The sequence below is a fragment of the Leucopleurus acutus genome, assembly GCF_964270905.1.
Source record: "Leucopleurus acutus genome assembly, chromosome: 1".
In the NCBI taxonomy this organism is placed as follows: Eukaryota; Metazoa; Chordata; class Mammalia; order Artiodactyla; family Delphinidae; genus Leucopleurus; species Leucopleurus acutus.
Window position 1 is genome coordinate 83,662,172 of NC_139142.1, and position 18,159 is coordinate 83,680,330.

Genomic DNA, 18,159 nt, shown 5'->3' on the forward strand with positions numbered 1-18,159 from the left:
ATCAGTTGCTGTGGAGCAACTAAGCCTGTGCGCTACAACTACTGAGCCTGTGCTCTAGAGCCAGCGACGCCTGTGCTCTAGAGCTAGCGACACCTGTGCTCTAGAGCCAGCGACTCTGCAACTTCTGAGACCGTGCGCCACAACTACTGAGGCCTGCGCACCTAGAGCCTGTGCTCCACAACAAGAGAAGCCACCTCAGTGAGAGAAGCCCACGCACCACAACGAAGAGGAGCCCCCGCTCGCCACAACTAGAGAAGGCCCACCTGCAGCAACGATAACCCAATGCAGCCATAAATAAATAAATAAATAATTTTAAAAAGAATAAAAACCATATGATCATCTCAATAGATGCAGAAAAAGCTTTTGACAAAATTCAACACCAATTTATAATAAAAACTCTCCAGAAAGTGGGCATAGAGGGAACCTACCTCAACATAATAAAGGCCACATACAACAAACCCACAGCAAACATCATTCTCAATGGTGAAAAACTGAACGCATTTCCTCTAAGATCAGGAACAAGACAAGAATGTCCACTCTCGCCACTATTATTCAACATAGTATTGGAAGTCCTAGCCATGGCAATCAGAGAAGAAAAAGAAATAAAACGAATACATATTGGGATAGAAAAAGTAAAACTCACTGTTTGCAGATGACATGATACCATACATAGATAATCCTAAAGATGCTGCCAGAAAACTACTAGAACTAATCAATGAATTGGGTAAGGTTGCAGGATACAAAATTAATGCACAGAAATCTCTTGCATTCCTATACATTAACAACCAAAGATCAGAAAGAGAAATTAAGGAAACAATCCCATTTACCAGCACAACAAAAAGAATGAAATACCTAGGAATAAACCTACCTAAGGAGGCAAAAGACCTGTGCTCAGAAAACTATAAAACACTGACGAAAGAAATCAAAGATGACAGAAACAGATGGAGAGATACCATGTTCCTGGATTGGAAGGACCAATATTGTGAAAATGACTATACTACCCAAAGCAATCTACAAGTTCAATGCAATCCCTATCAAATTACCAATGGCATTTTTCACAGAATTAGAACAAAAAATTATACAATTTGTATGGAAACACAAAAGACCCCGAATAGCCAAAGCAATCTAGCAAAAGAAAAACGAAGCTGGATGAATCAGGCTCCCTGACTTCAGACTATACTACAAAGCTACAGTAATCAAGACAATATGGTACTGGCACAAAAACAGAAATATAAATCAACGGTACAGGATAGAAAGCCCAGAGATAAACCCACGTACCTATGGTCACCTAATCTATGACAAAGGAGGCAAGAATATACAATGAAGACAAGACAGTCTCTTCAATAAATGGTGCTGGGGAAACTGGGCAACTACATGTAAAATAATGAAATTAGAACACTACCTAACACCATACACAAAAATAAACTCAAAATGGATTAAAGGAGCTTCCCTGGTGGCGCAGTGGTTGAGAGTCTGCCTGCCGATGCAGGGGACACGGGTTCGTGCCCCGGTCTGGGAGGATCCCACATGCCGCGGAGCAGCTGGGCCCATGAGCCATGGCCGCTGAGCCTACGCGTCCGGAGCCTGTGCTCTGCAGCGGGAGAGGCCACAACAGTGAGAGGCCCGCGTACAGGGGAAAAAAAAAATGGATTAAAGACCTAAATGTAGGGACTTCCCTGGTGGTGCAGTGGTTGAGAATCCGCCTGCCAATGCAGGGGACATAAGTTCAATCCCTGGTCCGGGAAGATCCCACATGCCGCAGAGCAACTGGGCCCATGCGCCACAACTGTTGAGCCTGCACTCTGGAGCCGCCGAGCCACAACTACTGAAGCCTGCACGCCTAGAGCCCGTGCTCCACAGCAAGAGAAGCCACTGCAGTGAGAAGCCCGTGCACCGCAATGAAGAGTAGCCCTTACTCACTGCAACTAGAGAAAGCCCGCATGCAGCAACAAAGACCCAATGCAGCCAAAAATAAATAAATAAATAAAATTTTTAAAAAGACCAAATGTGAGACCAGACACCATAAAACTCTTAGAGGAAAACACAGGAAAAACACTCTTTGACAAAAATCACAGCAAAATCTTTTATGACCCATCTCCTAGAATAATGAAAATAAAAAAAATAAACAAATGGGACCTAATGAAACTTAAAGGCTTTTGCACAGCAAAGGAAACCATAAACAAGATGAATAGACAACCCACAGAATGGGAGAAAATATTTGCAAATGAAGCAAGAGAAAGGATTAATCTCCAAAATATATAAACAGCTCATGCAGCTTAATATCAAAAAAACGAACAACCTAATCAAAAAATGGGCAGAAGACCTCAATAGACAGTTCAGCAAAGAAGATATACAGATGGCCAAGAGGCACATGAAAATATGCTCAACAACACTAATTATTAGAGAAATACAAATCAAAACTATAGTGAGGTATCACCTCATACCAGTCCAAATGGCCATCATCAAAAAATCTACAAACAAGATTCGTGGGCATTGCTTGATGCTCAGGAATTTCAAAAGAATAAGATTAGATGATTGATGACAAGGATTTCTGCAGAAGAGCTATGCAAATAGACCTCTCAGAATGGGCACAGGGGTGGAAGATGAAATCTATCCCATGCAAAGTCTCACCAAAGGTTATTCAGAGCAGAGGAATCTCAATAATCAAATGGACAGAATGGCCCATTCTACAGATGTTGAGAATATCCCTAACCATCTGCTGCTTGTGCAATGGGTTCATGAACAAAGAGAATCTAATGTATAAGATGAAGGTCATTCATGGGCTGAATCACATGGACTTCCCCCAACCAACATGATCTGGTTAATACAACTCCTGAGGGCCCAAACTGCCAACAGCAGAGCCCAATACTGTGTATCTTCCCTGGTACTGCAAACCAGCCAGCTATGTGGAGAAGGATGACTATTTGTGGCTTCCTTCCATCATTGTGAGGCTGCGATACCTACACAGGCATGAACTTTATTCTGAATTTGCATATGATATCCCTGCCTGTCTGCAAATTTACAAATTACTTTAATGCCCAATAATGCACTCCAAAACAATGGCTAAATCTCTTCCTAAAAAAGTGAAACATGGACCGTTGCCTATGGAATTCACTGGCCTATAACACAGAAGCAGCTGCTCTTATAAAATGAATGATAAACTGGACAACTGAAGACCCAATTTAGGAAACAGCAGGGAAATGACTTTTAGAGTTTGGAGTGCTGTCCTACAAAATAATGTTTAAGCTCTGAATCCAAAACAAATTTATATTTTGTTTCTCCCTTACCAGAATACAAGGGTCCTGGAATCACGGGGTGGCATGAGAAAGAAAGGAGGCATGGTCCATTGTATTAATTGACACCAAATCACAGACTGTACCTAATGTCTCTTCTGCTCAAATGATCAGAGACTTGAGATGCACAAGATTTGAGGACACTTGCCAAAGAGATTTGGGGAAGAGATGTGGATAAGATCAACTAAGAAGACACCCAGAGCGTGAGAATATTTGCAGCCCTTGTAAATCTCACCAATAAGGCCGGAATTGTAGGGAAGGCTCTCTTATGAACTATTCCAAACATAAAATGGTGCCATAAAAATATAATAAAAACCTGTGTTGGGCTTCCCTGGTGGCGCAGTGGTTGAGAGTCCGCCTGCCGATGCAGGGAACAGGGGTTCGTGCCCCGGTCTGGGAAGATCCCACATGCCGCGGAGCGGCTGGGCCCGTAAGCCATGGCCGCTGAGCCTGCGCGTCCGGAGCCTGTGCTCTGCAACGGGAGAGGCCACAACAGTGAGAGGCCCGCGTACCGCAAAACAAACAAACAAACAAAACAGTACCAGTACTATTTAAGATCCCTGGGTAACCTTCCATGATCTCACCACCCTTACTCTCTATACCCCCTCCTAGATGTAACCACTGCCCTGAATTTTGTTTTTTATGTTCCCATTCATAAGTTTATTACACATGTACATATCAACAAAAAACATGTCAATTTTCATATTTTTCCATTTTATATACACGGGAGCATACTATCTGGACTCTTCAGCAACTTATTTATTTTTTGCTCAAGATTAGGAAAAGCATCCATATTTAATTTTCAATAATGTATAATTGTCTAATGAGTGAGTTTATTATGATTGTAGTTAGCAAATACCTTTTGAGTATTATATAAGTTGTTTCTAAATGTCTTTTTGCTATTATAAATAATTCTGTAATTTGTGTACCTGTGTTCTTGTACATTGAGTTTATCTTGAGTTTTCTGTTCAAGCAATTATATTGTTTGAATAAACAAACTCATTTATGAAAAAAAAAACCCTACAAACAATAAATGCTGGAGAGGGTGTGGAGAAAAGGGAACCCTCTTACACTGTTGGTAGGAATATAAATTGTTACAGCCACTGTGGAGAACAGTATGGAGGTTCCTTAAAACACTAAAAATAGAACTACCATATGACCCAGCAATCCCACTACTGGGCATATACCCTGAGAAAACCATAATTCAAAAAGACACATGCACCCCAATGTTCATTGGAGCTCTATTTACAATAGCCAGGACATGGAAGGACACATAAGTGTCCATTGACAGATGAATGGATAAAGAAGATGTGGTACATATATATAATGGAATACTACTCAGGCATAGAAAGAAATGAAATTGAGTCATTTGTAGAGAGGTGGATGGACCTAGAGTCTGTCATACAGAGTGAAGTAAGTCAGAAAGAGAAAAACAAATACATATTAACGCATATATGTGGAATCTAGAAAAATGGTACAGACGCACCTATTTACAGAGCAGGAATAGAAAGGCAGACGTAGAGAATGGACGTGTGGACACGGCGGGTGGGGAAGGGGAGGGTGGGATGAATTGGAAGATTAGGTTTGACATAAATACACTACCATGTGTAAAATAGATAGCTAGTGGGAACCTGCTGTATAGCAGAGGCAGCTCAGCTCGGTGCTCTGTGATGGTCTACTTGGGTGGGATGTCGGGGGAGGGAGGTCCAAGAGGGAGGGGATGTGTGTATGCGTATGGCTGATTCACTTCACTGTGCAGCAGAAACTAACACAACATTGTAAAGCAATTATACTCCAATCAAAAAAAACCCAAAACCCTGCATGTCTGTCTCCACTCCATGCCTTTCCCTTTTCTCAGAGGTAACCACTCCCCTGAATATTACATTTATCATTTCCTTTTCTTTTTAATCTGACCACGCATGTCTTTATCTCCGAACCATATACTGTTTAATTTTGCATGTTTGTGAGCTTTAGGTAAATAGAATTATTCTGTATTTTTCCAAGATTTGCTTTTTCATTCAGCATTTTCGTTGCTATAGTTTCCATTGTATGAATCAACCAAAAACACCACTTTTGTTGGCCATAAAGTCTGTTTCCAGTTTTTTGCTAGTTACAAACAGTGCTATTATGAATATTCTTTTTTTAAATATTCTTGTATGTGTATCCTGATGCGGTCAGTGAGTTCTCCTAGGTTTATCTAGGAGAGGTTTGGTGGGTCACAGTGATGCATGTCTTAAGCTTTACTAGACGATGCCAAATTGTTTTCCAAGGTGATTGTATCAGTCATAACAATTTGCAATCCCAACAGTAATATTTCAATTGTTAGACATCTTCACCAATACATGATGCTTACACATTTTTATTTTTTGCAAATCTGTAAAGCAGTATCTCACTGGTTTAATATGCATTTCTGGGATTTCTAATGATATTGAACATCATGTTATAAGTTTATTGGCCATCTCCACTCTCTCTTTTGAAAAGTGCCTAATTGAGTCATTTGCCCATGTTTCTTCTATTGATTTATCTTTTTCTCCCTAATTTGTAAGAGTTCTTTATATGTCCTGGGCATTCATCGTTTGTCAGTTTAACAAATCGTTTGTTAATCTTGAACATGTCTTATCTCTCTAGCTAAACTGTTAGTCCTGGAGGTTGAGGATAGGTATAGAGAGTACAGAAAAATAAATTAGACCAGTAAGGATCCTTTAGGATTACAACTTCCTATTTCCCTTATACCTTTCTCCACATGGGTCAAAGTGCTGGAGGCACAGAGCGTACCCTTCAGTGAAGTGAAGATTTTTCAAGAGCCTGGGAGGGAAGGTTACAAGCTCCAAGTATTTTATTTTTTTATTGGGGTATAGTTGTTTTACAACGTTGTGTTAGTTTCTACTGTACATTGAAGTTCCCTGTGCTAAATAGCAGGTTCTTGTTAGTTATCTATTTTATACATATTAATGTATGTATGTCAATCCCAGTCTCCCAATTCATCCCACTGTCTTGCTTTCTTTTTAAAGAACCAATCACAGCAAGGCAGATAAAGAATGTTCAGTTGTCAGACTTTGATACATTCAGATGAAGGCGTAGACGCGTGGAGGTGAACTCGCTGCACTCTCTTTGGTGGCTGGTGCGCAGAAGTTTCTTTGGCCCCCAGGTGTTGCCTTATGAGCTCTTACACGTGCGCTGAGTCTCTCCAGCTTCGCCGGAAACTCTCTGAACCGACGGCCAGATTCCGTTGGTTTAAGTCTCTCCAGGCCTGGCACTCAGCCAAGCGCTCAGTTCCTTTACAGATTTACCTACAAGGCCACAGAAATGCATGGTTCCGCCGCTGTACTAGGAATTACGGTCGGGAAGGCGGGAAAGAGCAGTGCACCCGAGGAGTCTCCTGCCTGTCTCCCGCGCGCTGAAGTAATCTCTGGAGAACGTGTCTTGGGGCCGGGAAGTGGGGATCCGCTAAACATTTTAGAGGCCTTCCGCGGGTGGGGTGGGCAGGAGCTTGGGAGGCCTCAGTGGGGTAGCCGTTTGCACCCTGCTCTGCTTCACAGGGGAGGGGGCGGGGACCAGGAGGACTTTGGAACCTGTTATCAAAGGTGTTGCAGTAACAGGGCGCAAAGTCAACACGCGCGCAGGGCGCCACGACCCGCCGCAGCCGGCAGAGCCCGGCGGGCCACCCCGGTCTCCGGTCCGGGGCTGGGGGAGCGACACCCCGCCCTCCCCCGCGCCCAACACAGATCCCGCTTCGCCCCCGGACTACCCGCGGAAGCGTCGGCGGAAACCAAGGGTCTCAGGGCGCTGCCCTAGCGCTGGGGGCGGGTCTCGAATCGTCGAGCTCCGGGGCGTGTCACGGGCGCCAGCTTCTGATTGGCCGGCCGAGGCGGTAACGGGCCAGGAGCTGCTGGAGTGGCGCAGCCGGAGGCCAGAGCAGGAGTAACTGGACTCCAGGTGGCCGGTCGCAGTCCCGGAGCCCGAGGGGCTGGCGTCTGCGCCTGGCCCAAAGTCTAGGGAGAGATCCTGACCGGGACGCGCTCACCATGCCCTACCTGCTCATCAGCACCCAGATCCGCATGGTGAGTACCCGCTGGCCATCCCTGGGAGTTGGCGTTCGGCCCGGGTCAGGGGTCGGGGGGCGCTGCAGACCGCATCTCGGCGCCTCCCTCCCGGGCGACGCCCGCGCGTGGCCGGACCCGGAAGCCGCCCGGAACACGCCCCCCTGGGCGGCCGGGAGGGAGGCTGGGTCTTGGACTTACCCTGGATCCAGGGACTCAGAGAGCTCTGGCAGCCCGGCGACTCCAGCGCCGCGAAGGGGGCCAGGTGAGTGCGTCCCCACCACCCAGCGAGCTCCGGGCGCCTGTGGCTCCGGTCCTACCTGCCTGCGGGAGGTCGGGAGCCTTCGGGAGGGACCCAGGGAGTCCTGGTCTCACATGTGCAGCACCCACTGCCCCACACAGAGCCACTCTGCCAGGGAGTGGGGAGTGGGAGTGGCCTAACCTGAGGGAGAGAGGTTAAAGGATGTGCTAAGACGCCAAGACCCCTGTGCCGAGTGGCCCACTAGCTACACCCTTAGGCACTTCCAGGAAGAGCTCTCCTGAGACCTTAGAAAAGGAAGAGAAGAAAGAACCCGAGACAGCCCATGGGGTTAGAGATGGGAGAACACCATTCAACAGTCAGAAACCACGCCCCTTTCCCTGGGCGCAGTTTCCTCTGCAAAAAGAAGGTGCTGGTTGCTCCATGAGTCCCCATCTGGCTTCAGAATAATATGACCGGGTTCCCAACCTGGGTAGCAGGATGCTCCTCTGCCCCTTCCCACTCCCCAGTGCTTGGGTGATCCATCAGAGGGTACACAGCTCCCTTGGAATGCAGGAAATAACAGATGGGCTCACCACTGGGCAGGAGAGGTCTCGGCAGTGCCACAGGGCAGTAGTTTAAGAACCAGTCAGCTGTGCAGTTGTTAAAATGTAGACTCCTGGACCCCTTCCCAGACCTCCGGAAGCACTCTGGAAGCCTGAGGCTTGGGAATTCAGTGCTCCTCAAGCAACTTAAAAGAATAAGTTTCATTGATATATTACACATACCACGACAGAATTCACCAAAGTGTACAATTCAATGGTGATGGGGTTTTTGTTTTTGTTTTTTAGCTTGCTCAGAGTTGTGCATCCATCACCATAGGCAATTTTAGAACATTTCTATCACCGTAAAAAGAAACCCTGTACTCATACCCTGTCCTTAGCAGTCACTCATTTCCCCCGGGCCCCTCAGCCCTAGGTAACCACCCGTCTACTTTTCATTGTAATATGTGGTCTTTGGCCTCTTTCACTTACGTGATGTTTTCAAGGTTCATCCATATTGTAGCACACATCAATACTCGTTCCTTTTTATTGTCAAATAAAATTCCATTGAATGGCTATACCACATTTTATTTATCCACTGATCAGTTGACAAACATTTAGGTTGTTTCCACTTTCTGGTTATTATGAATAATGCTACTGTGAACATTTGTGTGCAAGTTTTTGTGTGGACATGTTCTCATTTCTCTGTTCTCCAGGTTATTCTGATACACAGATATAGGTGGTGGTGCCTGGCGTGAAGGTGCCAGTAGTTGGGCATTGCCCAGCCCGGCCTAGAGGGTGCAGGGAGGCCCCACATGACTCAGCCTGATCACTGATGGACTCCACCCCTTCCCAGCTTGTGTTTAGCCCCCAAGATTCCTTTCCTCTCCCTCCAGTCTTTAACTGAAGCGGGCTCAGAGCCAGCAGGCGGGGGAAGAAGGAGAGGCGAGACAGCTCACCTCTACCTGGCAGCCAGCCAAGCAGCCGCTGTGACTTACCTTGCAGGAGGTGGGCCCCACCATGGTGGGCGATGAGCACTCCGATCCAGAACTGATGCGGCATCTGGGGGCCTCAAAAAGAAGTGTCCTGGGAAACAATTTGTAAGTAGTAGCATTCCTAAGGATCTTCTCCTTGCCAGCCCCTAGACCTGTCTCTGTTCCTTTTACACAACAGGACAATGCCACTGCCTAGCCTCAGGACCCCTCTGCCTGCATCCTGGGGATCTGTCCTCTGTAGGCTTTCTCTGAGAGCTTTCCCACTGGCCCTTCCTTCACAAGGGAGCCCCTGGACAAAGTCCCAGGACAGAGTCTGGTTCCCTGAGTATAGGACTCTGCAAGTGGACTGCTCCTTGCCCTGCCCTCTCATCTCTAAACTGGATCCCATCAAGGCAAAGACAAGCACAGAGAAAGGCTTCTGTCTTGAAGAGATGGCTAAGTAACAAAGCTCAGCCCTAGAAACAGGGAGAAGGGAGCCTGGGTCCTGCTTCCAGTTCAGCTGCTGCCTGGGGACTTAGCCACTTCCCTTGGCATCCTTCACAGCAGCCCCAAGTCTAAACAGTGATTCATGCTTCCTTTTCTGCCCTTCACCCCTTCCTGCCATAGGCAGGGAGAACTCTGGCTACACAGGCTCAAACTCCTGAGAAGGGTCACCAGAGTGCACCCCAGTTAGAAGAAGGGAAAGAGGAGGCGAGCTGGCCGTAGCCCCCTGGTCAGGGTTGGAGGGCAGAAGCCAACGCCATCCCTTTGCCATAAGGCTTTTGTCTCTCAGATGCCCAGCCTGGGGCTTCAGCCCTTTATCTACTTGATGGCCCTTCAGAATTAATTAACTCTGAAAGAAGGGAAACCAGGCATTCTCCATCCTAGGGAGTGGCACTCAGAGCCAGGAGCTCTTGGGGGCCCAACTTATTGCTCCACGACTATAGGACAGCCAGGCAGCAAGAGGGCAGAGGCCTGGGGGAGGGTCCCAGGGAGAGCAGGCCGCTCCTGCTGAATGGGTAGTGGCCCAGGGCACATGGAGCTGTTGTCAGACTCATGCCGGTTCTACTCTCTGGATGACATTGGGAAAGCTGCTTTACTCCTCTCTTTTCTCACTTATAAAATGGGAACAATAACAGTACCTTCCTTAGGTTGTTGGGAGGAATAAATGAGATGATGCAAAGAGCTTAGTAGATGAGGGGCAGGGAATGTATACTCAGCCCGGCACCCAGAAGGCACCCAGCAAACGTCAGTCCCTGTTAGGAGTACTCCTGACCAGGCCTAGTCTGCAGCAGATACTTTCTTGGTACGCAGGGCTGTGCTGTGTACCCCCTCACGCTACCCTCCTTCTCTTCGCAGTTGTGAGTACTACGTCAATGACCCTCCTCGAATAGTCCTTGACAAGCTGGAGCGCAGAGGCTTCCGTGTGCTGAGCATGACAGGGGTGGGCCAGACGTTGGTGTGGTGCCTGCACAAGGAGTGACCCTCCCACGCTGATGAGCTGCAGTCACCCCTTCTCTGGAGTGGTTGCCATGGGCCCCGACCCCAGGACCCTGCCTCACTCACCGCCCTGCCCATTCTTCCCAAGTCGTCATTTTCCTCGGCCCAGCACCACTGGGCAATGAACGGCCTTCTCTGAAACCTGCCTCAGCCAGTGGGGGGGCAGGGCCTCTGGGCCTGGTGCCCCCAGCTGCCCCTCCAGCTTCAGGCCTGGCACGGGCCCTGGAGGAGGCCGTGTTCTGTGGCAGGCTGAGGAGCTGGCAAGAGCCAGGCTGCCCCTGGCAGGGAGCTGGGTGCCCCTGTGGAGCATGGCTCCAGGACTGGGCGTGTGGGTCCTGCATAGCTAGTCCAAGCCAGTAAAGGGCTGTGATGAGTGGCTGCTCCTCTGCTCTGCTGGCCACTGACTCTCACCGTGTGGAGCGCCTCCCTGGGAGGGAGAGCCAGGCCTGGGTGGAGCCCTCCGAGGCAGAACCCAGAAACCAAGGCCACGCTTGGGCAGGCCCACACCCTACACCTATGTATGCAATAGAGGTAGACTCTAAAAAAAAAAAAAAAAAAAAAAAAGTTTATTGGTGACGTTTAAGAAAAGGGCTGTGGGATGGGAGGGCTGGAGGCAGGAGGCTACGTGGGCTGCCCAGCCTGGTCCTCCTGCTGCATCTGGGCGATCAGCTGCTGCCTCTCAGCTGCCTGGCGCATGCGCATCATGACGAGGCTCTCATAGTCCCTCTCAGACCGCACGGAACCCTGGGGGGACAGAGGGAGGACACAGAGGCGTCAGGGCACAGCCCCACGGATTCCAGACTCGGAGGACAGGGCCTAGGCAGAGCCGCCGCCAAGAGTCAAGGAGGGAGGATGCCCAGGAAGGGAAGGACCCTGGAACATCCTGCAATCCCAACTCACCCATGTTCCTTCAGAGCAAGCAGGCCTTTGGCCCCAGGCCAGCTTCTCAGCTGGCTCCCCTTCAGCCCATCTCAAGCAGCTATCACCCCGCCCCACCTCCCTTTCCCAGGCCCTTCACATCTACAGTCAGCTCAGGTGAATCACTTCCTCATGCTCTAGCAGGCCCTCATCCCTTCATTTCCTCCACCCCATGGCTTCTGCTTCTCACAAGTTACCAGTGAAGGGGGGTTGTCAGAGGCACAGAAATACACTCCACTCTGCCAGGTGGAGGTGAGAGCATTGACCCCTCCCAGCTGCCCACCCTCCCTGTGGTCTGGCTCCTGCTGAGGATGCACAGGGAGCCCTACCCTAGACACAGCCTCACTCAGCCCCACCCTAGGAGAGAGAAACAAGCATGAGGCCAGCTTGCCTCCTAAAAATACACACTAGGGCTCCTGGAGGGCAGGGCCCGTGGCTTTTTCTTTTATGATCTTGCCCGCACAGTGTGGGGGACTGAACGGTGCAATATTTTCATAATCAAAAGAATAATAAATGACCACCTCAGTGGGCCAAGGCTGTGGGGTGGAGAGGCAGCTCTACAGGAGAGCCCTGAGCCGCCAACGCCATGCCCTGATAAGGTCTGCAGTGGCACTTAAATCACTTCCTCCCTCTGTGCAGCTGAAGCTGCATGAAGAAGTATGAAGCCCACCAGAGTTGGCACAGAAGGGAGCCAGGCCAGGGGGGCTGCACAGTAGAGAGCTGCTGAGACCTGCTTCGCAGTACCCCGAGCTGATGCACCTTCTTGGAACAGGCCAGGAAAAAAGTTCGGTGGTCAGTGACCCGGGGAATTAGAAGGGAGTGGCTGGGGTTAAGATGCCAGGCCCTGGCCAACTGGTTTGGAGTCAGGGGTGTACAGAACCAGGAAGTGTTACCCAGCCCAGATTCCCCTGCCCTTCCCGACAGCCCCATGCCTCCTTCCTCCCAGGCCTCCGCGGTTCCTAGGAGAATTGCCCTCCCAGCCAGGCCCACCTCCTAGCCTTGACCCAGCCCCTTCCCCAGAGGCAGGACCCCAAATGAGGCCCAGGCAGCCCCCCAGGAAGGCAGGACACTGGCTCTCAAATGTCCTTTCCTGCCCTGAGGCTATCTGGGAAAATCGAGGAAGGCTGAGGAAATGGAGCAGCCAGGCTTGCTGTCAGGCCAAGGGGAGGGCAATTCTCCGCCCGCCCCCCCCCCCCAAGGTAATGCTGCTCTGCTGAGAAAACTTGAAGTCACCCTCGGCACGCCCCGAGCCTGGCCCTGGGAGGAGCCAGCCCTTTATAGGCAGAGGGCTGCTCCCCGTTAACACACCCTCTGCCTCCTTCCTTCCCCCCATCCCTGCAGGCTCTGCTAATGAGGGCCGGTCACTCACACCAGCGACAGGCCTCTTCCTTCCCCAGCAGTCATTCCACACACCTGCCTTTCAATTAGCTCCCACCTCCTGGAGGTCCTCACCCCACACCCACAGGGGCTGGGGGGCCAGGCCTGCCCGCAAGGGCGCAGGGCGTTGGGCTGTGGAGGAAGAGGCGGCAGCGTGGTGACACACAAAGCAGGGCTGCCCCAGACGGTCCCCAGAGGAATGTTAGGCTCCCCGGTGCCCCGGGGCGTTGCCGCTGCCCCAATCCCTGCCTGCGGAAGCTGCAATTACCTCAGAGCACGAGACCAGCCTCCCACCTGACTGAGTCAGCCGAAGACAACAACACGTCTCCACCGCCACACACTGGCACAAACAGCCAAGCCACTGATCAGTCTGGGAGCCAGCGGCGGAGAGACCAGCCCCCGCAGGGCCAGGAGCCACCCCGGGTCGCGCCGCAGCTGCCCTCGCTCCGGCTCCACGGAGTGGAGTGCTGTTTCTTCCTCCTGGGGTTTTTCCACTGCCCTATCAAGTAACCAGGCCACTCCTGTCCCTCTGGGAAACTCCCGTCACCACGAACGCTCAGCTTTTTCAGCTCTCCTGGACACACGTACGAAGGTCCCTGCTGAGCAGAAACCCGGAGGCCTCTGCTTCTGCCAGCGAAGGCTGCCTCCCTGATTCTCGCTGTTCACTGCTCCAGCGGGACCAGAGGGCCCCCAGCTGCCCTTGAACCGGGCTTCTGAGGTTCCAGGCTTGTCTGCTGGCTCCCTGGGGCCCCATGGAGATCTGGCGGAAAGGCTCCTTCCGCAGCGCCTCCTTCTTCAAGCGGCTGAGCCTGCGGCGGCCGCGGAGGCTGCAGCGACAGGGCAGCGTGCTCAGCCAGGCCAGCACGGCTGGAGGGGACCACGAGGAGTACAGCAACCGGGAGGTCGTCCGGGAGCTGCGAGGGAGGCCAGATGGCCGGCGCCTGCCACTGTGGGGGGACGAGCAGCCCCGGGCCACCCTGCTGGCCCCGCCCAAACCCCCGCGCCTCTACCGAGAAAGCTCCAGCTGCCCCAACATCCTGGAGTCCCCGTCCACCTACACTGCAACCTACTCTGCCACTCTGCCCTCCGCGCTCTCCCTGGCGGACGCCCTCTACCAATACTCCGACGAGGACCTTTCAGACACGCCCCCCTTCCAGAGGACACCTGCTCCAGACCTCAGTGATCCCTTCTTCTCCTTCAAAGTTGACCTAGGGATTTCGCTTCTTGAGGAAGTTCTACAGATGCTGAGGGAGCAATTTCCCAGTGAGCCCAGCTTCTGAATGGGGGGAGGGTGGGCAGAGGTGGGTGAAAGAGCCAGAAGCCTGGGGACCCAGAGAAGGAGGGGACAGTCGTGGATTAAGGTAGGGATAGGAATCCAGGTCGCTGCCTTCCCTCTGGGTCCTGAACAGTTCTCTGAGTCACCCCAGAGTGGAGGGACAGAGGTACAGAGGCAAGCTGGAAATGTGAGGGGGGCACCTGCTGGCAGGAGCCCTGAAGGCAGCTAGCTAGGCTGGGAAAGGGAGGCCACACCTGCAACCACAGGGACCAGGCAGAGGCCAGCAGAGAGGGAGGGAGGCATAAGGGGTGAGTCCAGGAGCAGAGGACGTGCAGACTGGGCACGACAGATGGGTGCCCTGCGCCAGCTCCCTCTGAAGCCACTGTCAACAGAACGAGGTTACAGGACAGGTCAGGGCAAAAGTGGTCCAATCCAGGCTGGAGAGGAAAGTGGGAGACCTAAGGGGAGAGGGATGAAACAGGCGTGACCTTGTACAGTATGGTAGCCACTAGCTGCACGTGGCTGTTTAATTGAAATTAAATACAATTAAAAATTCAGCCCTCAGTCACACTAGCCACGTTTCAGGTGCTCAACAGCCACATATGACTAACGGCTACCACACTGGACAGCGCAGAGTGAACATTAACATCATTGGAGAAAGTTCTACTGGGCAGCACAGGGCTAGACCATGGCCTGGGGCCTGGTGGGGGGAAGGGGGAAGCATATGGGGCCTGCGAGGGAAGGGAGGGGCTGACAGAGTAGGAAGAGTGAGGCAGGTAGAGATACACAGTGTAACTCTGGAAAAACGCCAAACAAATCACTAGCGGAAAAGGGGGCATGAGAGACTCAAAGTGCCAGTATAGCTGCCCGGAGCACGAGCACTCCCTGGTGCCCAAGGAAGGAGGCTCTAGGGAATGCCAGGCACAGACAGCTTGTGAAAGGGGCCTGTGGGGAATTCCCAGAATTATTAGTGACGGGAGCCCTTGGGAAATGCAACAAAAAACAGTGGCAGGTTTCCCTCCTTCCTGCGCCCATGGGAATATGGGAGGGAGGACTCGATCAGGGACAGACACGAAGCTCAGAGCTGTCACAATGAAGAGGCAAGCTGGTCTCCAGAATCCTCACCAGGACTGAGGAACTTTGCTTTGCTCAAAACCTCTGACAACGGGGCTACGACCCCACCCTGAGGCCTCGCCAGAAGACTTGGAGCAGAGCCCAGTTGGCCGCATGAGCTTCTGACACCCCAGGCCTTTCCAGGTGTGGCAGAGGGGGAAGGGAAGCCTGGACACACAGCACCTCCACAACCCAAACCTGTGGCCTCCCCCTTCCCTCCTCTTGTGTGGCTGTGCTGAACTGAAAGCCCCTGTGGGATGGTGATAAAGAGAGCTCTTTGTAACACAGCCTATGGAGTGCCGTCTGGGGCTCTGAAATGCTGGGCCTTAACCGTGGGGAAACAGTCTCTAAAGAAGGATCCCAAGTCAAGCTCAGACCAGGTCCTTTGCCTCCTCTGTCCAGGGTCTGGGACACACTCCAGAGAGCTCCCCATCCCCACGGCCAGGTGAGGGGCGTGGTGGCGGGGTGCCTGAGGCAATGGGAGTGGAGCCGCGAGGACTAAGAGCCGGTGTCGGGCGTGTGTCAGCTCAAGTGCATGCTTTACCACAAGTCGGGCACCAGGCAGCACCTCAGTGTCGGCAGGGTAGTCAGTGTTATTTCTAAAGAGGAGATATTGCCTCTTGATATTAGGTCCCCATCTGGGACAGCCATGGACACACCTGGAAGGAAGCTGGGGAAGGAAGCAGCCACCCTCATCACCGGCCCCTTCCCTGAAGCACCAGGTCATCTCAGCGCCAAATGCTTCACACTGCAACCAAGCGACCCGCAGGCCAGGACAATGCCTTTGGGTGATGATGAGAGACCCCAAAGGGGACCAGAACATGGAAAATAAGGTCTAAGAGGTCTGCATAGGGTGGGCCCCGCTGGCACTCAGAGAGGAAAGGGGATCAGCAAGGAATCACAGTCCTCCTGCTTGGATTGGTGGACCTGCCAATCTCTCCATATTCCTGATGACTGGGATTTGCGAGGAAAGGGCCCTGAGAAGAGCCCAAACAGGAAGAGGCGCCCCGAAGCCTGAGCAGGCCCAGCTGCGTGAGGCCTGGCTTCTTACCTGGGACAGTCCTGGGTGGTTAGGGCCCATTGTGCTCTGGGGCCGTCCCTCCAACCAGGAAATCTTCAGAGGGTTATCGACTAGGCCCACTTCATTCTGGACAGCCAGCTCCTGTCAAATACAGCATCCGGTCCTGGTCCCATCACTCCAGTCGGCTACAAAGTGGCTCTCGCTACCCCCACAGAAAGAACCAGAACCAGCGCTCTCATCCTCCAAGCAAAGCACAGCAAACTTCATACAATGGTGTGCTGAAGCTCTGACCTTCCTTGTGCGCCACGTGAGCTTTCTGACTGGGGAGTGGGGGAAGGGGAGAAGGCAGTGCGAGGGCTCCAACCTGGAGGCGTGCTGGCTTCCAGGGGAAGGTGGAGGGTGTGGAGCCAGGCAGCAGGAAATGAAGCCATCCCCGGAATATTCTCCTGTCCATCCCTTCACTCGCTGTGCCTCTACTCCTGGGAGCTGGAGGGGCTCTGGGAAATCTTGGCTCTGAGCTGGCCCAGAGATCCCCTGGGAGTGTGGACACCTAAGCTCAGAGGGCCTACAGAACTGGATTCCTCCCCTGGAAAGGCAGGGCTGTCAGTAGCCCCCAAAGCCCCACATAGCACTCACCGCAGCCTTGATGGTTGCAAACTCCACCACGGCGGTGCCTGCCTTCTTACTGGACAGTACCAGGTTGAGCACCTCTCCGTACTGTGAGGATAAGGGGGTCCCGGTAAGCGTGGCTCAGCCTTCAGGATGGCCCAGCTCACACCAGAGACAAGCCTGAGCCACCCAGAGGCCACTAGGCCATTTTTAGCCGGGGTATAACCTCTCATTGCTAGGTTCAACCAGAAAGGGGATATCAGAGATGGGAAAGAAAGGTTCCCCTGCCCCTCGGGAATGCAGAGGACAGCAAAGGAGAGCTTGGCAGATGTGGGAATTTAGACCAGCAGAGACGCACAGCTGCCTCAGCAACTGAAGGAGGTGAAGAGGATGGGGCTTTGGTGCCAGACAATAGCCTCCTCTCGCCCCACAAACGCAGCCAAGCCCTTTGCTTCTAAGGATGGCAAGGGAAGGGGCACATGGCAACATGAGTGACTGGAAGGCCGTGGCCTGGGGAGAAGGTCTATGACACAGAAAAAAAGGCAGGTAGAGATGGGAAGGAAGGTTAGGCCTGGAGATCCTGGGGTTTGGGCTGAGGTGGGGCCTGAGATGATGGGTTAGGGGGAAGTCAGCAGGGCAGACCTTTTGAAAAAGCCGCAGGAGGACATCTCTGGAATAGCCGCCTTGTGACTTGGCCTCCTTGCTCTTCCACTTGAGCTGAAAAGACAGCAGTGGGTGTCACCATTAAACACTGACTTCTCAACAGAACCAGACCCTGCACCTGAGCTTTACAGTCTGAGCAGACACCCCCCTTCAAAGTACTGGTAATCTAAGGAGCACCCCCCAAATGCATTCCCCTTGAAAACAGACAGGCAGGTGGCCTGCTCACCCACAGCTACGCTTCCAGCCCTATAAGATGCTCTCCTTCGAGGGCCTTAGGGAGGGCTGCGCTGCAGCCTTTCACGGCCAGCTCTGAGAGGCCATCCTGATGCCCAGGCAGTGGGAAGATGGAAGGATGGGATGTGGGTAGTGGTGTGGCTCCCAGAGATCCAGCGTCCCCGCCAGAAGCACCTGTGCCCATGGAAGCATCTGTTCTGCTGAGAGGAGATGGTGTGAGGTGGCCCGTAGATCCGCAGGGCTCACCTTTAGCTTGGGGGTTCCTTTGCTTTCAGGATTTTCTGCCATTCCTAGAAAATTTAGGAAAATTAGCAAGGTAGAATATGATGGAATCAGAGGTTCTCTCTCCCAAAGGAGACAC

The 18,159-nt window shown here is 52.0% G+C and overlaps 3 protein-coding genes across 5 annotated transcripts in view; 2 read left to right on the top strand and 1 right to left on the bottom strand.

Moving 5' to 3' along the window:
* Positions 1–6,876: 6,876 nt before the first annotated feature.
* On the top strand, positions 6,877–11,103 carry GCHFR (GTP cyclohydrolase I feedback regulator). The gene is made up of 3 exons (XM_082848745.1): positions 6,877–7,354; positions 9,119–9,213; positions 10,447–11,103. Exons 1-3 carry the CDS (start codon positions 7,319–7,321, stop codon positions 10,568–10,570), a joined length of 255 nt encoding a protein of 84 aa, XP_082704871.1. The 5' UTR covers positions 6,877–7,318; the 3' UTR covers positions 10,571–11,103.
* Positions 11,104–11,171: 68 nt separating this feature from the next.
* Positions 11,172–18,159, bottom strand: part of DNAJC17 (DnaJ heat shock protein family (Hsp40) member C17) — a 38,430-nt gene continuing 31,442 nt past the window's right edge. For 2 of the 3 annotated variants that reach the window (XM_082848683.1, XM_082848685.1), the window contains 5 exons: positions 17,973–18,088; positions 17,544–17,618; positions 16,929–17,009; positions 16,323–16,433; positions 11,172–11,331 (listed from right to left, as the gene is read on the bottom strand). In XM_082848683.1, the coding sequence (XP_082704809.1) occupies positions 11,209–11,331; positions 16,323–16,433; positions 16,929–17,009; positions 17,544–17,618; positions 17,973–18,088 (506 nt within the window). In that variant the 3' untranslated portion in view covers positions 11,172–11,208. The remainder of the gene's footprint in view (positions 11,332–16,322; positions 16,434–16,928; positions 17,010–17,543; positions 17,619–17,972; positions 18,089–18,159) is intronic. The other variant, XM_082848684.1, reaches the window with a different exon arrangement.
* On the top strand, positions 13,635–14,162 carry LOC309958141 (uncharacterized protein C15orf62, mitochondrial; the record flags this gene model as incomplete). Its single annotated transcript, XM_082833786.1, has 1 exon — positions 13,635–14,162. One exon carries the CDS (start codon positions 13,635–13,637, stop codon positions 14,160–14,162), a length of 528 nt encoding a protein of 175 aa, XP_082689912.1.